Here is a 16,422-nt window from a genome sequence, read left to right as displayed (position 1 = left end):
GTGGTGCATGGTGGGTTTCCGGAAGGTGAAGTGGATGCAGCGGTGATCGGTCCAGTGGAGCTCGGTGGTGTGGTTGAAGGAGACGTGGGAGCTTGTGGAGAAGATGGGGTCAAGCATGTGGCCGGCGGAGTGGGTGGGTGTGCTGACGAGTTGTCTGAGTCCGAGGTTGTCGATCAGGGTGGTGGAGTTGGTGTCGTTTTCAAGGTGGAAGTTCAGGTCCCCGAGGAGGATGTAGAGCAGTGGGAAAAAGGCAGGTGAGGGCGGCGGGGGAAGCAGGGCACGGCAAAAACAGGAAAGCAACAAGGGGGAAGCAAGCACCAAAGAAGATAACAATCAGGGAGGAAGCAAGTCAGAAGAGAAAAAACACAGTGGACAGGCACAGTTCAGTACACGCAGGTAAATGACACAACAAGAGGGAAGAAGCGACCAATGGAAGATAAGAGGGGAAGAAGCAAGTTAGTGGAGAAACACAGCGGACAAGCACAATTGCCTACAACAAAATGCAGCAGAAGAGCAGATGGGCAATACCGGCAGGGGCTGCGTAGCAGCGTGTGGAGCGACCTGCTTGGGAGCAGGGTCAGAGGTCGCTCCCCATGAAGTTGATTCATTTTTAAGCGTCTCTTGCTTAGGAATTTACCAACAGTCTGTTTCACCGTTGTTTGAATATATTGTATGTGATCACGTTTTTAGCCCCCACTTATTTTTAGCACCATGTGTTCACCATCTACAATGAGCACATGCCTAAAGGTCGAGATTAATCTGTTTAATCGACCTCACAACTACTTATATTTACTTTAAGTTTCATGCAATTATTAACCTTATACATTTCTTAGTATATTCTGAATGGTTCATGTCTCTTATTTCTTTTGTTCCACGCATCTGTTGTACCTGCAATACATTTTAATATTGACAAAGTAACATTTTTTCTAATTGATATTTACTTGGACACTGTTACCCATTTCTACTATTACCCTTTTCCATTTGGGTCTACAGGTTGCTCCTGTAGCATATACACATCTGAGAACTATGTCACAACTGTAAACTGTATGCAAGGGTTTCTTCAGCCTTACGAGTTTGTGAATTTTCAATAGTATGTCAATTTGTGAGCATTTATAAACTTGTCTCTGACCCTTTCCCACTATGGAAATGGTCAGAGATTTACTTTAGTAAGGGGCTCATTCCTAATTCAGTATGCAGACGATATGGTGCTAATGGACCACACTAATACGGGTATGCAAAGAGCATTGGATGCACTAAGCATATATAACAACGAAAATGATCTAACAGCAAACGCAAGTAAAACAAAGGTAGTAATCTTTGGAAAGCACGCCAACAAACTCAAACATCAATGGAGACTGGGCAATTTGAAAATAGCAACAACAACCAAATATAATTATCTGGGGGTTTGGATCATGAGCAACGGCAAGCCCACAGCACATATCTCAACTATAGAATCAAAAGTTAAGGCGGTGACGTATACCCTTTGCAAACTCGATTCCAAACTGCGTAGCCAGACAACTGAACCTATCCAAAAGGTTATAAGAGCCAAGTTACTTCCGTCAATCACATACGGCCAAATAGTATTACCTGGGGCATCAATTAACACCATGGAGTTTGCCAACTGCTGAGCATTTAAACAGATTTATCAGATACCCGCCCATGCCTGGAATGCCTTGGTGCGGCTGGAATTCGGGTTAAACAAATAATCTTACGAACATTGGGCATCTAGTGTTCTATACTATTGAGGGGCCTGCGCAGCACTGCCAAATACAATGAAAGCAATTTTAAAGGAAATCTTCATGAATGGTAAAAATTCCTGGGCCGACGGCCTTCTTACTGCCTGCACCGAATTGTACCTTGACCTGTCCAACTGGCAGGATTTTCTCCACCTACCTGGAATTTTAAAATCTATCTTAAAGAAACAAGTTAGACTATTATCTAAGCAAGATGACATGAGGCTAATAGAACCCTCCCGCAGCAATATTGGGCTCTTAGCTAGTTCCTACAAGGATAAACTGAGACAGCCATATCTTGACTCAGCCTTGAGTAAAACAATTTTAAAGCAAATTCGGTTAGTCAGACTCGTGGTACTGCCAATAAAAGATATAAATATTCGCTGGAAAACACTACAGGTGCTCACCACCTGCAGACTGTCATCAGCACGAGGAATCTATGGCTCACCTGGTTTGCATCTGCCACCAATTGAATCACGCACGTCGCACTTTATTGAAACCTGTTTTTAAAATATGGTACTCGTACCTGCTCAGATGCAATGAAACTTTTTTAATTTGGAGATTCCAATGAAATTGGCCAGACTAGCGAAATTTGCATACCAGCTTAAAGAACTTATAAGTAAAGATCCAGCCAACGACTACAGGCTGAACACAGCTTCAAACTAGCGAATATATATTTAATTTTTCTGTCTCTTCATGTCATGTTTCGTGATTGCTTGACTTGTTAAATGAAATGATATAATTATGTTTTATTAACAATTGAAAATGGTGCGCGGATAGAGACACCACGCCCAGTCCTTTGTAACAATTTTAATTAATTGAAACAATAAAAATTCATTCATTCATAATATGACGAGGGAAAACAAACACCCCCTAACCTTTGTAGGGTATTGGACACAATTTCCAGAAACTTCCAGAAAGCATAACATTTTAAACAAAAGACCAGAACTGAAATGTGTGGTTCCCGGTGACATGGAGCAAGTGGAAAGATTATCGCCAGTACGGTGGCGCGGGTGGTGCATTGGCAAGCGCCTTGTAACACAAACCTCATTTTTGTACTTACTGAAAAAGGAGGCGGTTGCAATCCTCACAGCCCAGAATTGAAGATACGGTCCCCAGGGCATTTTTGACTGTCAAATGAGAAGAGAAAGTGATGGTAAAATGTAATTCTGGCAAAATAATGTAATACTTTAAAATGACAGAAGTACGTTCACACCTTTAAAGAATATACGCAGAAATTAAAAAACCCTCAGTTAAAAAAGTCTTCATTGGAACCAAAGTTATCACTGGGCCCATGTTATGATGTGACGTTAAGCTAGTCCTGTGGGAATTGTAGGCCCATATTTATAATGGGAAAAGAGAAATCACAAGCCACAGCATGGTTGGTGCTACTGGAAGAAACACCAGAACTAGCTGTAAATCGCTCATTTGACTTGGGTCCAGTAAGCAGCCAAGGAATTCTCCCTTGCATAAAACCACTTATACAAAATATGGCATATAAATGTGGGTCTTTACTCATCCTGTATAAACTAGAGCAGGGGTCTCCAACATTTTCTGTAATAAGACCTACTATGTCCAATGGAACTTCTTGCGGGCTACTTTTATTATTAGTGTTGTAAAAGGGACCACATAAGACAAGATTACTGGTCACCATATGCAAGATTACCAGCAGAGATCACCTCAGTGCATCAGGAATGGTTGCCAGCGGAAATGTAAAAAAGGCTTTGTCAATATGGGATGCCTCTACATGATTAATAAATAACAGCCATAGCTACAATGACTCTGGCACTAAGATAATAACATTTGTAAAACATCCCTCCAATGCCACATGAGTTATCACTCAAATATCATCTTTAAATATATTTTGGAAATTCATCTATTATTCTACAAATATCAGCTTAGGAGTTCTGAAAACAAACATATTTTGTGTAGTATTCAACCAAGCAAACGTTTCTAATTTAGTAGGCTGGGCTGCACACAGGAGAGCTACGTACAGGTAGCGGGAGAGCTACCAGTAGCTCACAAGCTACTCATTTGAGAAGCCTGCGAGGCGACAGTGCTAGCTCTGTAATCATGGTTAACTCATGCTTTAATTAATAACTTTGGCCACGTTTGACGAATCTGCATGACACTGGTCAACCAAGTAAGCCACTTTTGTTCAAATCCTGTAAAGTTGTTTGCAGATTGTTCCAAGGGAGGTTTGGCTTTGGGGGGGCGGGGGGGGGGGGTGGGGTTGGACATATAATGGTCGTTTTTCAAAACACGTGACTTTTTCATTTTAATTTCCACAGAGAAAAATATTTGACACAGCTAAAGGGAAATAGCCACTGGGGTGAAGAAAAGGGATAGCAGCTTTTCTCAGGCTATAACGCCCCGGTCTCAGATGAAGAATTCGGTGGTCTCAACACCTACAGAATCCAGACACTTTCTTACTCAGATACCTATACATGGTTTCACCATCCTTTGTTACCACCTGCTTCGGTAACCACTAAACTTATCTACACCAGTTTGTGTTCTAAAATGTGCTTTTCTAGTGCAATACGTTGACACAATAAAGTAAGTGTGAGACGACATATATAAAGAAAAAAAATAAAGTGGCATCTGGTACAGTGTAAATTTTGCAAACAGCGTTCGGCGTTTATAATGATTATTATCTTACAATAGGGAGGGTTCATGTGTCCAGCAAGGGTGAGCTGGTCAGGTGCGATGATTAATTCCCTAAGAGCTGCATTGCCACTGTGAAATTGTTTTTTTCACAAGCACTGAAAGATGAGATGCTGTGTTAATAATCCATTCAAGTTTTTTTTTATTATTGCGGAAGCTTAATATCCTGCAAATGAATTCAGCAATGTGAATTTTTGTAAAATAATTCACAGTTAAGGCTCTTTTTTGTGACGTAGGGGCTTTGAAACCACCAGCAAACATTCGATACAAAGGCTTACAGATGTTATATGTACAAATATAGCCATACATATACATCCAAAGATGTCAACCCAGTATTTCACCTTTTTATACAAATCTTCTGATTTCTTAGAACATTTCCTAACAAAACTTGAAGTCACTTCAATGATGAGTCATGACATCCATGCCTACGTGTCTATGAGCGCTAGGCACTTCTAAGGTGTGTTAGGATCAAGGTAATATTTTCAAGGGACACTTTCTGTACTTTAATTTATCAGAGAAAACTGCAAAATGGGAAGACGCTATTGTGTCTGGGAATAAAAGTTTTATGCAAAAGATTGATCGTTGTGGAAGTTGCAAAGCATGGAGTGGGAACCCAGGCTGTATACACACCTGCTGATATTAGTCACCATATTTGTGAAGGGTTGTGCTGTTCTTCTGCTCTGTGTGCGGTACACTTGTTAGATTCATTTGAGTCAGCAATCCGAGATACATTTTGATAATTTTTAGTTACATATCAGTGGTACTTTTATTATCTAAACCCGTCAGATAAAGAGAACAACTTCCTGCCAAAAAATCAGGTGTGTAGAAGACAGGATGCCAAGAACACAGAGCAGGTGAACAGCATGCAGTGACTTGTGGGTCTGTATACCTCACTCTACAAAAAAACAACATAGGGGGCAAATGACATGTCCAACTTCCTATAATAAAAGTGCATAAAGAGTAAAGCCCTTTCTATTTGTACAAACTGTATATGAATGTTCCCTGAATATTCCTATTTTAGATGTATTGGGGCCAATTCACGAAAGCATTTATGAGTATGTGCAGTAGCATTACAAGGGTACTCACACATGTCTCTGAATTGACCTCTTAATCACTATCAAAAGTGTTGGAAATAATATATTTCCACTCTAGTATGATTAATTTCTTTTTCATAATTGGTGTTTGATTTGTTGTTGGACTGTAATCAAATTTCTTTAATAAGTCATTATTTATCTGGGCCATATGCCTTTTATTCCTGATGCCTCTTCCACCACTGCATGCACGAAAGGATGCCCATTAACATTCTCACATTAACCCTAATAAAAGTGAACTGGTGCTCAAACCAAGCAAAAAAATATAGGAGTGATATTTCCTTCTGTACTCCAGTAAAATCCCTTGGAGTACATCTGGATGAAAACCTCTCCTTCAAGGCATAGATCAACTGTCTCCTCCTGTTTCTTGGCTCTGAAAACCCTGGGGAGCAGTGCATCCCATTCCTGCCTTGTGGACTTACACCACCAGTTGGTCTCTGCAAGTGTGCTCCAGCCACGGTCGGTAGTAGGAGTAACTGCAGGGCGGTGACGTGGGGAGGGGGAGGGGCAGGGTGGGGGGTAGTAAACTATGGATTACGGAGGTTTACAGGTAAATTAACAAATAAATTAATAAAACGAATTTCGTTGCGTGCACTGCATCGCATTTGGGGATGCAGTGCAAGCAACGAAATTCGTTTTATTAATTTATATGTTAACTTACCTGTAAACCACCGTAATCCATAGTTTACTACCCCCCACCCTGCCCCTACCCCTCCCCACGTCACCGCCCTGCAGTTACTCCTACTACCGACCGCGGCTGGTGTGCTCTCACAAATGGATCCATGCAACATCTTGTATTTTGTGCTGTATCTTGGGCCGCTGGATTAGACTCTAAAGAAATCCTAATAAATTGTGGAGTATAAAGTACCGCGCTGTATGAAGTGTGGCTTGTGCTCAGACCCACATTTCCAATGTTAAACGATTGTCGCCAAGGAGCGAGACTCTGATTATTAATACCCAAGGTCTGGAAGGATCTATCCCTATCCTTGAGGTCCATCAAGAAATATTTGCCTTTCAGTAAAGCATTAAAAACGTCCTTTTCAGCTGAGTTTCCTACAGTTGCCCCACTTTTGTAATTTTCCAAGGCCAGGGCCAGACTGGCCGTAGCGGGCACCGGGCATTTTCCTGGTGGACTGGAAGGGTGGGGGCGGTTTTGGAGCGGTGGTGGTCATTTTTGTTACTGGAGGCCTGTTTTTGAGAAGTGCTGCAAAATCGGCCCCCAGTAACAAAAGTAGCAGCAGTGTTTCCACCCAGCACCCCTGCCCCCATCCCTTCCCCCACCCGTACGACTTAATTGCCAGGGTTGGTTTTGCGTTCTCAGCCCGGCGCTGGCCAAGGCACCCTTTTATGTGGACGTTTGCGCTTTTACAAATATTAAATAAATGATAATCTGGTTGGGAAGTGCATATATAATTTTGTGATTCGTTGCACGGGACCTCTGCAAAATTCTCTTTTTGTGAAATGCACTGGGCATGGTGTGATGTTGTTCACAGCCTAAGACTGAGGTTTGCCAGGATACTTCTAGAATATGCATCTCATTTACCAACTGGTAGGTGCACACTTTCCCCTTTAGTGGAATTTATGAGTAAATTAGTCATACACTGGATTGGTATGAATTATGATTTTTCAAGGGGGCAGACATTTTCATTGGCTGTGACTTCCTGTCAGTGCCCCCTAGACTAATAGCAAATGGCTCTCCAGAGTCAGTTCCTGGCATTCGCTTTAGACTTGGAAGACACTATGTAGGCCAATTCATTGAAGGTGTCAGACGACAACCTGCATTACTGTATCCTCCTTTCAAGATGGAAACTAAACCCAGCTTCTTGATTGTCTCTCAAGGACAGGAGTAAATCTGAGCAAGACAGTAAACAACAAGACTCAACTGACTGAAGATCTTCTAGAAGGACTACTCAAGGAATCAAAAATGTAAGAAACCTGCAGACTTTGCAGTCCAGTTAGCAAAGACATAATGAAAAGACATTTGAACAGCCACAGGGCCCAGAAAGACATTTAAGGACTGTGCCTGCACTGCCCTCTGCCGTCCAACACTTTTTGGAAACCTGGATCACCCCATTCCCAGGTTAAGAGATGTACAGAAACCACAACCTTAAAACTCTAGGCCTTCAGATAATGCCTTTTAAGCGGAGGCTGGTCGTCTGAATTGCAAGGCCATTCAATATGCCTGCCCAATCCACCAACCATCTCAGATGGACTATGTGGCTTCAAACGCAAGAACTCTCTCAAACTGGAAAGAATTGCATTCAAAACCTCACACACAAGTATCCAGAACACATTCCTCACTTGAGTGTTTAGCTCTCCAGTCTCCAGCTTCAGGAATGTCAGCAATACATTTCCACTTTCTGTGAAAACAACCTCACATCCATCATGTGCAAAAGGCAAGGTTGGAGAATCCAAGATGATCCCACGGGCCTCCAATACTCGAGCACACTCACACATTATGCATGTACCATGTAGGATAAACACACACAAACATGCACATCATACACATCGGATGCAAGCGCACGGAGTCAGGTAAGCACATAGAAGCTGAATTTACATGAGTGGGCCAGTAGACCTCCACTCTAGGGATACAGATAACAGGGTCTAGTCACAACTATGGATTCACAAAACATTGTACACCGCCACCTCCGTTCTAAGTGCCAAGCCTATGACAAGGACAGTTGTCTATTGGCTGTCACAGACGGCAAGCTTGGTGCACCCCTCCAGGTCATAGGTCAGGTCCAGTACCTTGCTCATGACAAGGGAGAGTCCCATGCTAAAGTGTACACAGTAGGTTAGCATAATGACAGGGCCAAAATCAAATATCAGGATACCGGGTGCCTACAGTTGGGCCCTCAGGGAAAGGAAACACGACTGGGCACCACGCAGAGGGCATTCTTGTTTCAACAGTTGCTGGGTCTTAATCTAGATTTAGGTATGACTGACTTGATTTGTTTCACCCTTATGAAAGCATGTGACTAGGTAAATACCAACTCAATGTCTTTCATTATACAATTTCAAAGATCATGACAGATCTCCTTGAAGATAATTTTCTCCACATTCACTGTGCAATTATCCTAATTCTCCTAGATTGAGCTAAATTGACCGTATTAGTGAACAAGAGTTTGATTTATTGAGGTTTTGGTCACTCATGACAGCACTGCCCCAAGATCTATTCCATTTAATCATTTCTTGAATATAGTTTGTATGAAAATGCATTTTTGTTGTGGTCCCCCCATTTGTTCTGTCCGATTTTGCTGGAGGGAGGAGCTTGTGAGCTAAACTACTGCCATAAAGTGGTATAACAGTGGTATAGGTCTGCCCGCCCAATCACAATATTCACTGGATTGCTATATTGTGCTTATCAAAGTTCCCTGCAAGGCCGCAGTAAATGGTGCACAAAACAAGGAATGGGGGTTAGATGTGTATGAGCTACAGGACGTATTTATGCCACCCAAATATATGACAAAAATATATGGTTGCCTAGAGCATCAATGTGCTCTGGCTGTAGTTTAAAACCACTACAGTGACATCTAGAAAATAAAAAGTGTATTTGCCATGCAAGAAACCTTTTTTATATATTAATCATCCTAAATAATGCCTTGATAGCCTACTGGACATGATATCAAATATATTTTAAAAAGTGGCACACTATAAATAGGTATGAAATATCTGTATCACAGAGATTGAAGGCGCAAATGCAATTTGCACTGCGTAGGTTTAAGTTGCATTCTCCAGGAACAGACTTGGATATAATTAAAATTATTATTTTGTATATCGCTTGGGAAAATCCTATCAAAATGCATGAAAGTAATTTTCCCCTCAATTTTCAAAATCTGATTTCATTGTTAAAACAGATTTTTGATATCTTTAGTAGAAAAGTGACTTTGTGCTGTATGAGTGAATGGATGACATTACAATGCATGCATTGCAATGCATGACTTTTCCATGCAGCCTTTCCATGCAGATGCCATGCCTTTACTATGCATGGTGAGTATAAGTAGGGTAAGTAAAATCTCCACACAAATAAACACACACTCAATCAATCAGGTGTTTGTTAAGCGCGATTACTCACCCTTAAGGATCTCAAGGCGTTAGGGGGTGGGGGTTGGGGATCGCAGATTCCAGTCCATCAAGGAGGGGGTCTGTCGAAGAGCCAGGTTTTGAGGTTTCTTGTGAAGATGGAGAGCGATGTTGTCTGTCTCAGGTGGATCGGAAGGTCGTTCCAGGCTCTACCCGCGCAGAAGGAGAAGGAGCGGCCTCCCGATCTGGTCTTTCTGGTGCGGGGGACCACGGCGTAGGAGAGCTGGGCTGATCGTAGGGTCCTTTGGGGTGCGTGGAATTTGAGTCGGCTGTTCAGGTATGCTGGTCCAGTGTCGTGGAGGGCCTTGGGAGCGTGGGTTAGCATCTTGAAGGTGACTAGCTTCGATGAGGAGCCAGTGGAGTGTGCGCAGGTGCTGGGAGATGTGGCAGTGTCTTGGAAGGTTGAGAACCAGTCTTGCGGCAACATTTTGGATGTTCTGTAGCTTGCGGGTGAGGTTTTGGTTTATTCCGGCATAGAGTGCGTTGCAGTAGTCGAGCCTGCTGGTGACCAGGGCATAAGTGATGGTCTTTCTATGTTCGAGGGAGATCCATTTGAAGGTCTTACGTAGGAGGCGGAGGCTGTGGAAGCAGGAGGACGAGACGGAGTTGATCTGGCAGTCCATTTCGAGCTCTGAGTCCAGGATGATTCCCAGGTTGCATGCGTGTTCAGTGGGGGTGGGCGGGCTTCCGAGGGCGGGGAGCCACCAGGTGTCGTTCAAGGCATCGGGGTTTGGGCCCACACTCACAGAGAGAGATATATATATATATATATATATATACACATATATACATACATACACACACATACACACGCTGCTTTTACCCTTCAATAAACAGTTCGTATGCAAAGCAGACACGGACCCAAATTGATGTGCTTTAAAGTTGTATTTCAGTGTCGGCCATTACGCGTTTCAGTCCGTGACGGACCTTGATCACATGACAGTGCTGATAGTGCTAACAGACCATTTATCGTGCTACAGGTTATCACGTGATGGGAAAATGGCTATGGAACTAGAAAACATACTATTCCACTCCTCGAGGAAATACTTTCACAGTCCCTTTAAAATAAATGTTATAACAGTAGATTAGCAGCATATGTTATCAACTCACTTTGTTCAACATCACATCATGAAAAATCCCCATTTAGATAATAAAAAAATGGATGGTTTTGATTAAAATCAACATATAAAAGAGTGTTGGTTGATAAATCTATCATAAATACATAAATATATAATTATAATACCACAAACAACTGATATAAAATACTCTTCACGAAACGTGAGTTGTTGAGAGAAGTAGACTGACTGATTTAACATGTAGACAATATGGAGTTCAATCCCCTATTATCTCCTATTTAAAGTAATGAACAGATTCACCTAGAGTGGTTAAACCTAGTATAAACATGTGTTCCATACATAAAGTGCCAAGTGCTACCTAAAAAGTGATAGAATCATCCCATCTTCTTAATCATATAAAATGAATAATAAACTAGTGTAAAATACTAAAGTGCATGTAGTGAACCTAAAAAAAACGGAATGTTCACCGGTTGAAGTGAAGTGGCAGCATCTATGTAGTTTGCATTGCTTCTTCCCATATATTACTTTTACAGTTGTTAAATTTAGTTCATTTTGTAAAAAGAGAAAAAGGAGAGGTCAAAATAACTATGAGGACCTAATCTCATCTGTCATATAAATATGTTTCAAAAAATTGTAAAAACAGGTTTATATCATATGAAATTGTAGCACGGGAGCACAAGTGGGTCAGGACATTATTATAAGCAAGTATAAAGATCTTCCGTGTTATTTAATCCTCCTGGTGATTTACTATTCAAGTTAAGGGTGTAGCGGGTTTCCAGTTTTCTAAGTTGATATTCCCTGTTGCCCCTGCTTTTAGTTTTGGGTATGGCATCTATAACAAAATATGACAAATCCTTTAAGTTGTTATTGTGAATTTCTCGAAAGTGCCTAGCAACAGGGTAAGTGGGATCACCCATTGTTTATAGCTCGGATATGTTGCAGAATTATTTTATTGACAGGCAATTTAGTGCTGCCTACATATCTGAGTTGACATGTACATTCTAATATGTAAATGGCAAATTCAGTTTTGCAATGGAGGGGTTTATTGATTTTAATCTTTTTTGCAAAATGCAGTTTGGTAGCTGCTTTTGTTTTTGCCATATTGACATGCTTTGCAGGTCTTACATTTGGTGAAACCATTTGGAAAGGTTAGCCAATTACTAGTTTTAGAAGACTCAGGTCTGCTGGAAACTAAGCAATAAAACATAGAAGGTGCTCTTTTGTATGTGATACTTGGTTTAATGGGGAGCTTGTCCCCAATTATGGGTCGTTTTTAACCGAAACCCAGTTTCTATGTATAATCTTTTTTATTGCTTTTTCTTGAGCATTGTACGTAATGATAAGTCTCAACTCGTCAGAGTTTTTGTCAGAGATCTGGGACATATTTTTGGTTTCGTTAGGAATCTTAGGGGCACATGCATCAACAATGCCATTTGATATTCCTTATTTGCGAAAAATAAGGAATCGCTAATAAGGAATAGCAAAAGGCTATGCATGTAGGAATCGCTATTCAAATAGCGATTCCTTAACTTTCCTTAATTGCTACTAGCAAATTGCGAGTAGCAATTAAGGAATGCCATCCCAATCATTCCTATGGGCCTCCAGGCCCATAGGAATGAATTGGAGATTGCATGAGCAAATAGTGAGTACCAGTAGGTTCTCGCAAATTGCTCATGCAATTTCAAGGGTGCAAGGGTGTCAAAATGACACCCTATTGCACCCCTGAAATTGATATGTGCACATATGTTGTACACACACATGCTCTAAGGGCATGTGTTTGCGCAACATGAAACTTTGAAAAATGCACAAAAGTGCATTTTTCAAACTTTTAGCAAATTACCATGCAGTTCATCTTCATGGTAATTTGCTCCCCCTATTAGCGAATTCGCTAATTTTTTTACTTTCATGCATTGCATTTAAGGAATCCCAAATTGAGATTCCTTAAATTAAGGAATCTCAATTTGGGATTCCTTAAATGCTATCGCTATTTAAGGAATCGCTATTTAAGGATTCCTTAAATAGCGATTTTTGCTTTTGGGTTGATGCATTGGGATTGGGTATTTTTAACTCAATACCGGGAGCTATTAGCGAATCGGTATTTTACCGACTGGATTTTGGCTTGATGCATGAGGCTGAATAAGTCATTTCTTTCCAATTTTTTAGTTTTGTTAATAGCCCCCTGTATGATATTCATTGGGTATCCTCTTGATAATAGTCTTATCTTGCTCTTATCTTGAGCTAAGACTAAATCCTCTGGGTTGCTGCAAATCCTTTTAAGTCGCAGCATTTCCCCGTATGGGATGCTGCGTACTAAGTGACAGGGTTGAAAACTGGAAAAGTGCAAAACTGCATTTCCTGCTGTTTCCTTTCTGTACAATTTGGTTTGAAGTGCATTATCTTTAGCATAAATCTCTACATCTAGGAAATTCATACTATTTTTGGTAAAAGTAAAAGTCAGATTGATGTCATTTTTGTTGATTTCTGAAACAAAATTCAAACAAAAATTCAAGGCCTGTTCTTCGGTTCCTCCCCATACAATAAACAGATCAATGTATCGATAATATAGTTTGACATGATCATCAATATGTTCCTTGTGTTTGCACATGAGAACCAGCTCCTCCTACCAGCACATAAATAAACAGGCGTAACTGGGGGAGAAGCTGGCTCCCATGGCAACGCCTCGCATTTGTTGATAAAAACGAGTTGTCAAATAGGAAAATGTTGTTATTTAATCAAAAATGTATCATGCCTAATAACATAGTATTGTGTTGGGGCAAGGTAGCTTTGTTTTTGTTTAGATAAATTTCCGTTGCACGTAGACCATCCTTGTGATTAATGCAAGTATATAAGGAAGACACATCCAAAGTTAGAAGATAAAATTTGTTATCCCATTCAAAGTCTCTTAATTTGGAGATGAAGTCGCCTGTGTCTCTTATATAGGAGGGAAGTTTTGGTACGTAATCTTGGAGAAAATAGTCTATGTATTTGGAGGCATTTTCAAGTAAACTACCTCTAGCCGATATAATGGGCCTACCCGGAGGTTTGGTAGCATCTTTGTGAATTTTTGGAATAAAATAGATATTGGGGACAGTATACATGTACAGACGTTATGGTTATAACCATAAAATTAGCACTCTGGAAACAATATTTAGTCAGATGTTTACTTCATTAATGGAAACAACAATGGCTGCCGCTGGTGATGCGTTTGTCTTCACGACTTTTGTCCTATTAAATATCGCTTCCTGATTTCGGATTTATAAATTACCTTTCAACCCCAGAGGATTGTATCTTGGCTTGCTAATAACTTTTCTACTGAAAAATCTTCACAAAACTTTCCCCAAAAAGTCTCATCCATATCACCTTCTTCCTGGAAAGTTTATGGGGGACCTGTGAAAAGGTCAACACTTGTTTTCCCCATGCCATTTTCCATAGGGGATACAAGACACAGCTATTGACAAAACAGCTCAACGGAATTACACCAAATTAGGCAGAAAGCTAGATCTTGATTCAGAAAGCGTGCTTTTTGTGATTCTGTGAAAATCTATTACGTAGTTTTGAAGAGATTAAGTTTCTAAAATAATTGCATATTTCATGCTGCAGTTTACCAAGATAGTTCTAGAATATGCATCCCAGTTACCAGCTGGTAGGTGCACACTTTCCCCTTTTGTGGAATTTATGACTAAATAGGTCATACACTGGATTGGAATGAATGACGATTTTTCAAATAGGCAGACATTTTCATTGGCTGTGACTTCCTGTCAGTGCCCTCTAGACTAATAACAAATGGCTCTCCAGAGTCAGTTTCTGGCATTTGCTTTAAACTTGGAAAGACACTATGCAAACCAATTCATTGAAGGTGTTAGACGACAACCTGCATTACTGTATCCTCCTTTCAAGATGGAAACTAAACCAAGCTTCTTGATTTTCTCTCAAGGACAGGAGTAAATCTGAGCAAGACAGTAAACAGCAAGACTCAATTGACTGAAGATCTTCTAGAAGGACTCCTCAAGGAAACAAAAATGTGAGAAACCATAAGAGTCGGAAGAGGAAAGGTCGCGGTCCAGCTCCAGGGGGGGCCTCAGGGCCGGCACACGGTGCGCCCGCTCCACTACGAAGTGCGGCGACAGCGCCCCAGCAGGTAAGATATCACGGAGCCAGTGTTTCACATATGTTTCTGAGGTCCGTCCTTCCTCTCCCTCTGGGACACCCACTATGTGAATGTTGTTGCGGCGTGAGCGCCCTTTTGTATGTTCGACTCTGTCCTTAAGTGCATGTATCCGGTCTAGGACATCTTACAGGGCCGCTGCACGACTAGTAGTAACCAGCTTCAATTCCGATAGTGCCTGAGCATGTGATTGGACTTTCTCCGCCAGAATGCCGTGGTCAGGTCGCAATAAAGTGAAATTGGACGCTACTTTGTCGATTTGAGCTTCAAGAGATGAGTGGGTCTGATCCAATACAGTTCTGATTTTTTGGACCGCTGCCAGTACCGAATCCAGTTTTGCGGTTATCCCTGCATTCTGCTGCGCATTGGTACTGAGGCGGCCCATTGCCAATTTTTGCACAGAGAGCATGGACGTTCGATGTTAGCCAGCAAGGGAGTGTGTATGGAGACGGGCCATAAACGCGCAGTCATTCTCGCTGATTGTCTGTGCACCAGTGAGGTTGGCACTGGCTGCCTCCACACCGTGGTAGGTGTTTCAAGCTCATCATGTTTGGCAGTAACTGTCCCTCTGTAACGCAGCGCCTGCAGGCGTGGACGTAAATCTGGTTACCAGGTTCTGGCACAGGCAGGCGTATAAGGGAGCGCGGAGTGCAGGGCAAATCGTGTATATCCCACCCGCAGCAGGTGCAGGGCTCATCCCCACACGTCACCACAGCAATACATGGAGCAGCACAATTAGTTGCAGGCACAACAGCGGGGTCCACCCGCAAGAAGATACAGGCCACAACGCGCCCCCGGTCGGTCCCCCTGGCATAACAATGTCAGTCCTCTGAAAAGGTGTCTGGACACGCACAGGCTTGATGTCACTGTCGGCATCCAGGCATTTGAAGCTGCGCAACGTCTGCAGGTGTGAGCGCAATTCGAGTCACCAGGCTCCGGCACGGGCAGGCGCAAGCTGGACGCAGGGTAGATCATGTATGCCCCACCCGTCGTAGTCGTAAAATTAATCTCTACACGCCTCTGCAGTGTCGTGTGTAGCCGCACATACGCCGCGTACTCAGTCATTTTTCCTGGGTAGATCAATGTCAGTTTACGTGAGAGTGCCTCGCCCCATACAGACTGAATGATGTCTTCAGCTTCAAGGCCTCTCCAATACCCCCAGGGCAGCGATACTGCAGCAAGAATATTCAGAAGCCCTCTCGACAGCAATCACACAGGTAGGGCACGACTCGCTTGATTTCTCAAGGGGGGGGGGCAATGCGCGGTAAGGTGCAGGCTATTTCACCCTGTGCAGGCTGTGTCAATGTCTGCGAGAGTGCAGGGCACAGGACGTAGGACACGGTGCGCGCCACTAACTGGGTGCAAGGTTGAGGTAGCGGCACTTCCCGCTGCAACAGCTGGAGCCCAGAACGTCTGCCCCACCGCGGCACTATTGAGTTATTGAAAAAGAAAATAAAACACAAATAAATTAGCTTAAAGTACAGCAACACTTGAAAGTATGAGTTTATTTATTACTTTACTCCTGGTGTTAAAAAACAAAAAACGTCTCTCCAATGTACTACCGTATGTTTCACCCAATACCTCTCTCAGTATATCCTCTACCTCTACTC

General features: G+C 42.1%; 1 protein-coding gene across 2 annotated transcripts in view; it reads right to left on the bottom strand.

The window, feature by feature from the left end:
• FAM177B (family with sequence similarity 177 member B) overlaps positions 1–16,422 on the bottom strand; it is a 108,061-nt gene that overhangs the window by 15,737 nt on the left and 75,902 nt on the right. For both annotated transcript variants that reach the window (XM_085612974.1, XM_085612975.1), the window contains exon 3: positions 2,797–2,863. In XM_085612974.1, coding sequence (XP_085469100.1) covers positions 2,797–2,863 — 67 coding nt within the window. The remainder of the gene's footprint in view (positions 1–2,796; positions 2,864–16,422) is intronic.

Source organism: Triturus cristatus, chromosome 6 (assembly GCF_964204655.1).
Source record: "Triturus cristatus chromosome 6, aTriCri1.1, whole genome shotgun sequence".
In the NCBI taxonomy this organism is placed as follows: Eukaryota; Metazoa; Chordata; class Amphibia; order Caudata; family Salamandridae; genus Triturus; species Triturus cristatus.
Note: the sequence above shows the minus strand (reverse complement) of the source record. Positions and strands in the feature narration are given on the sequence as shown.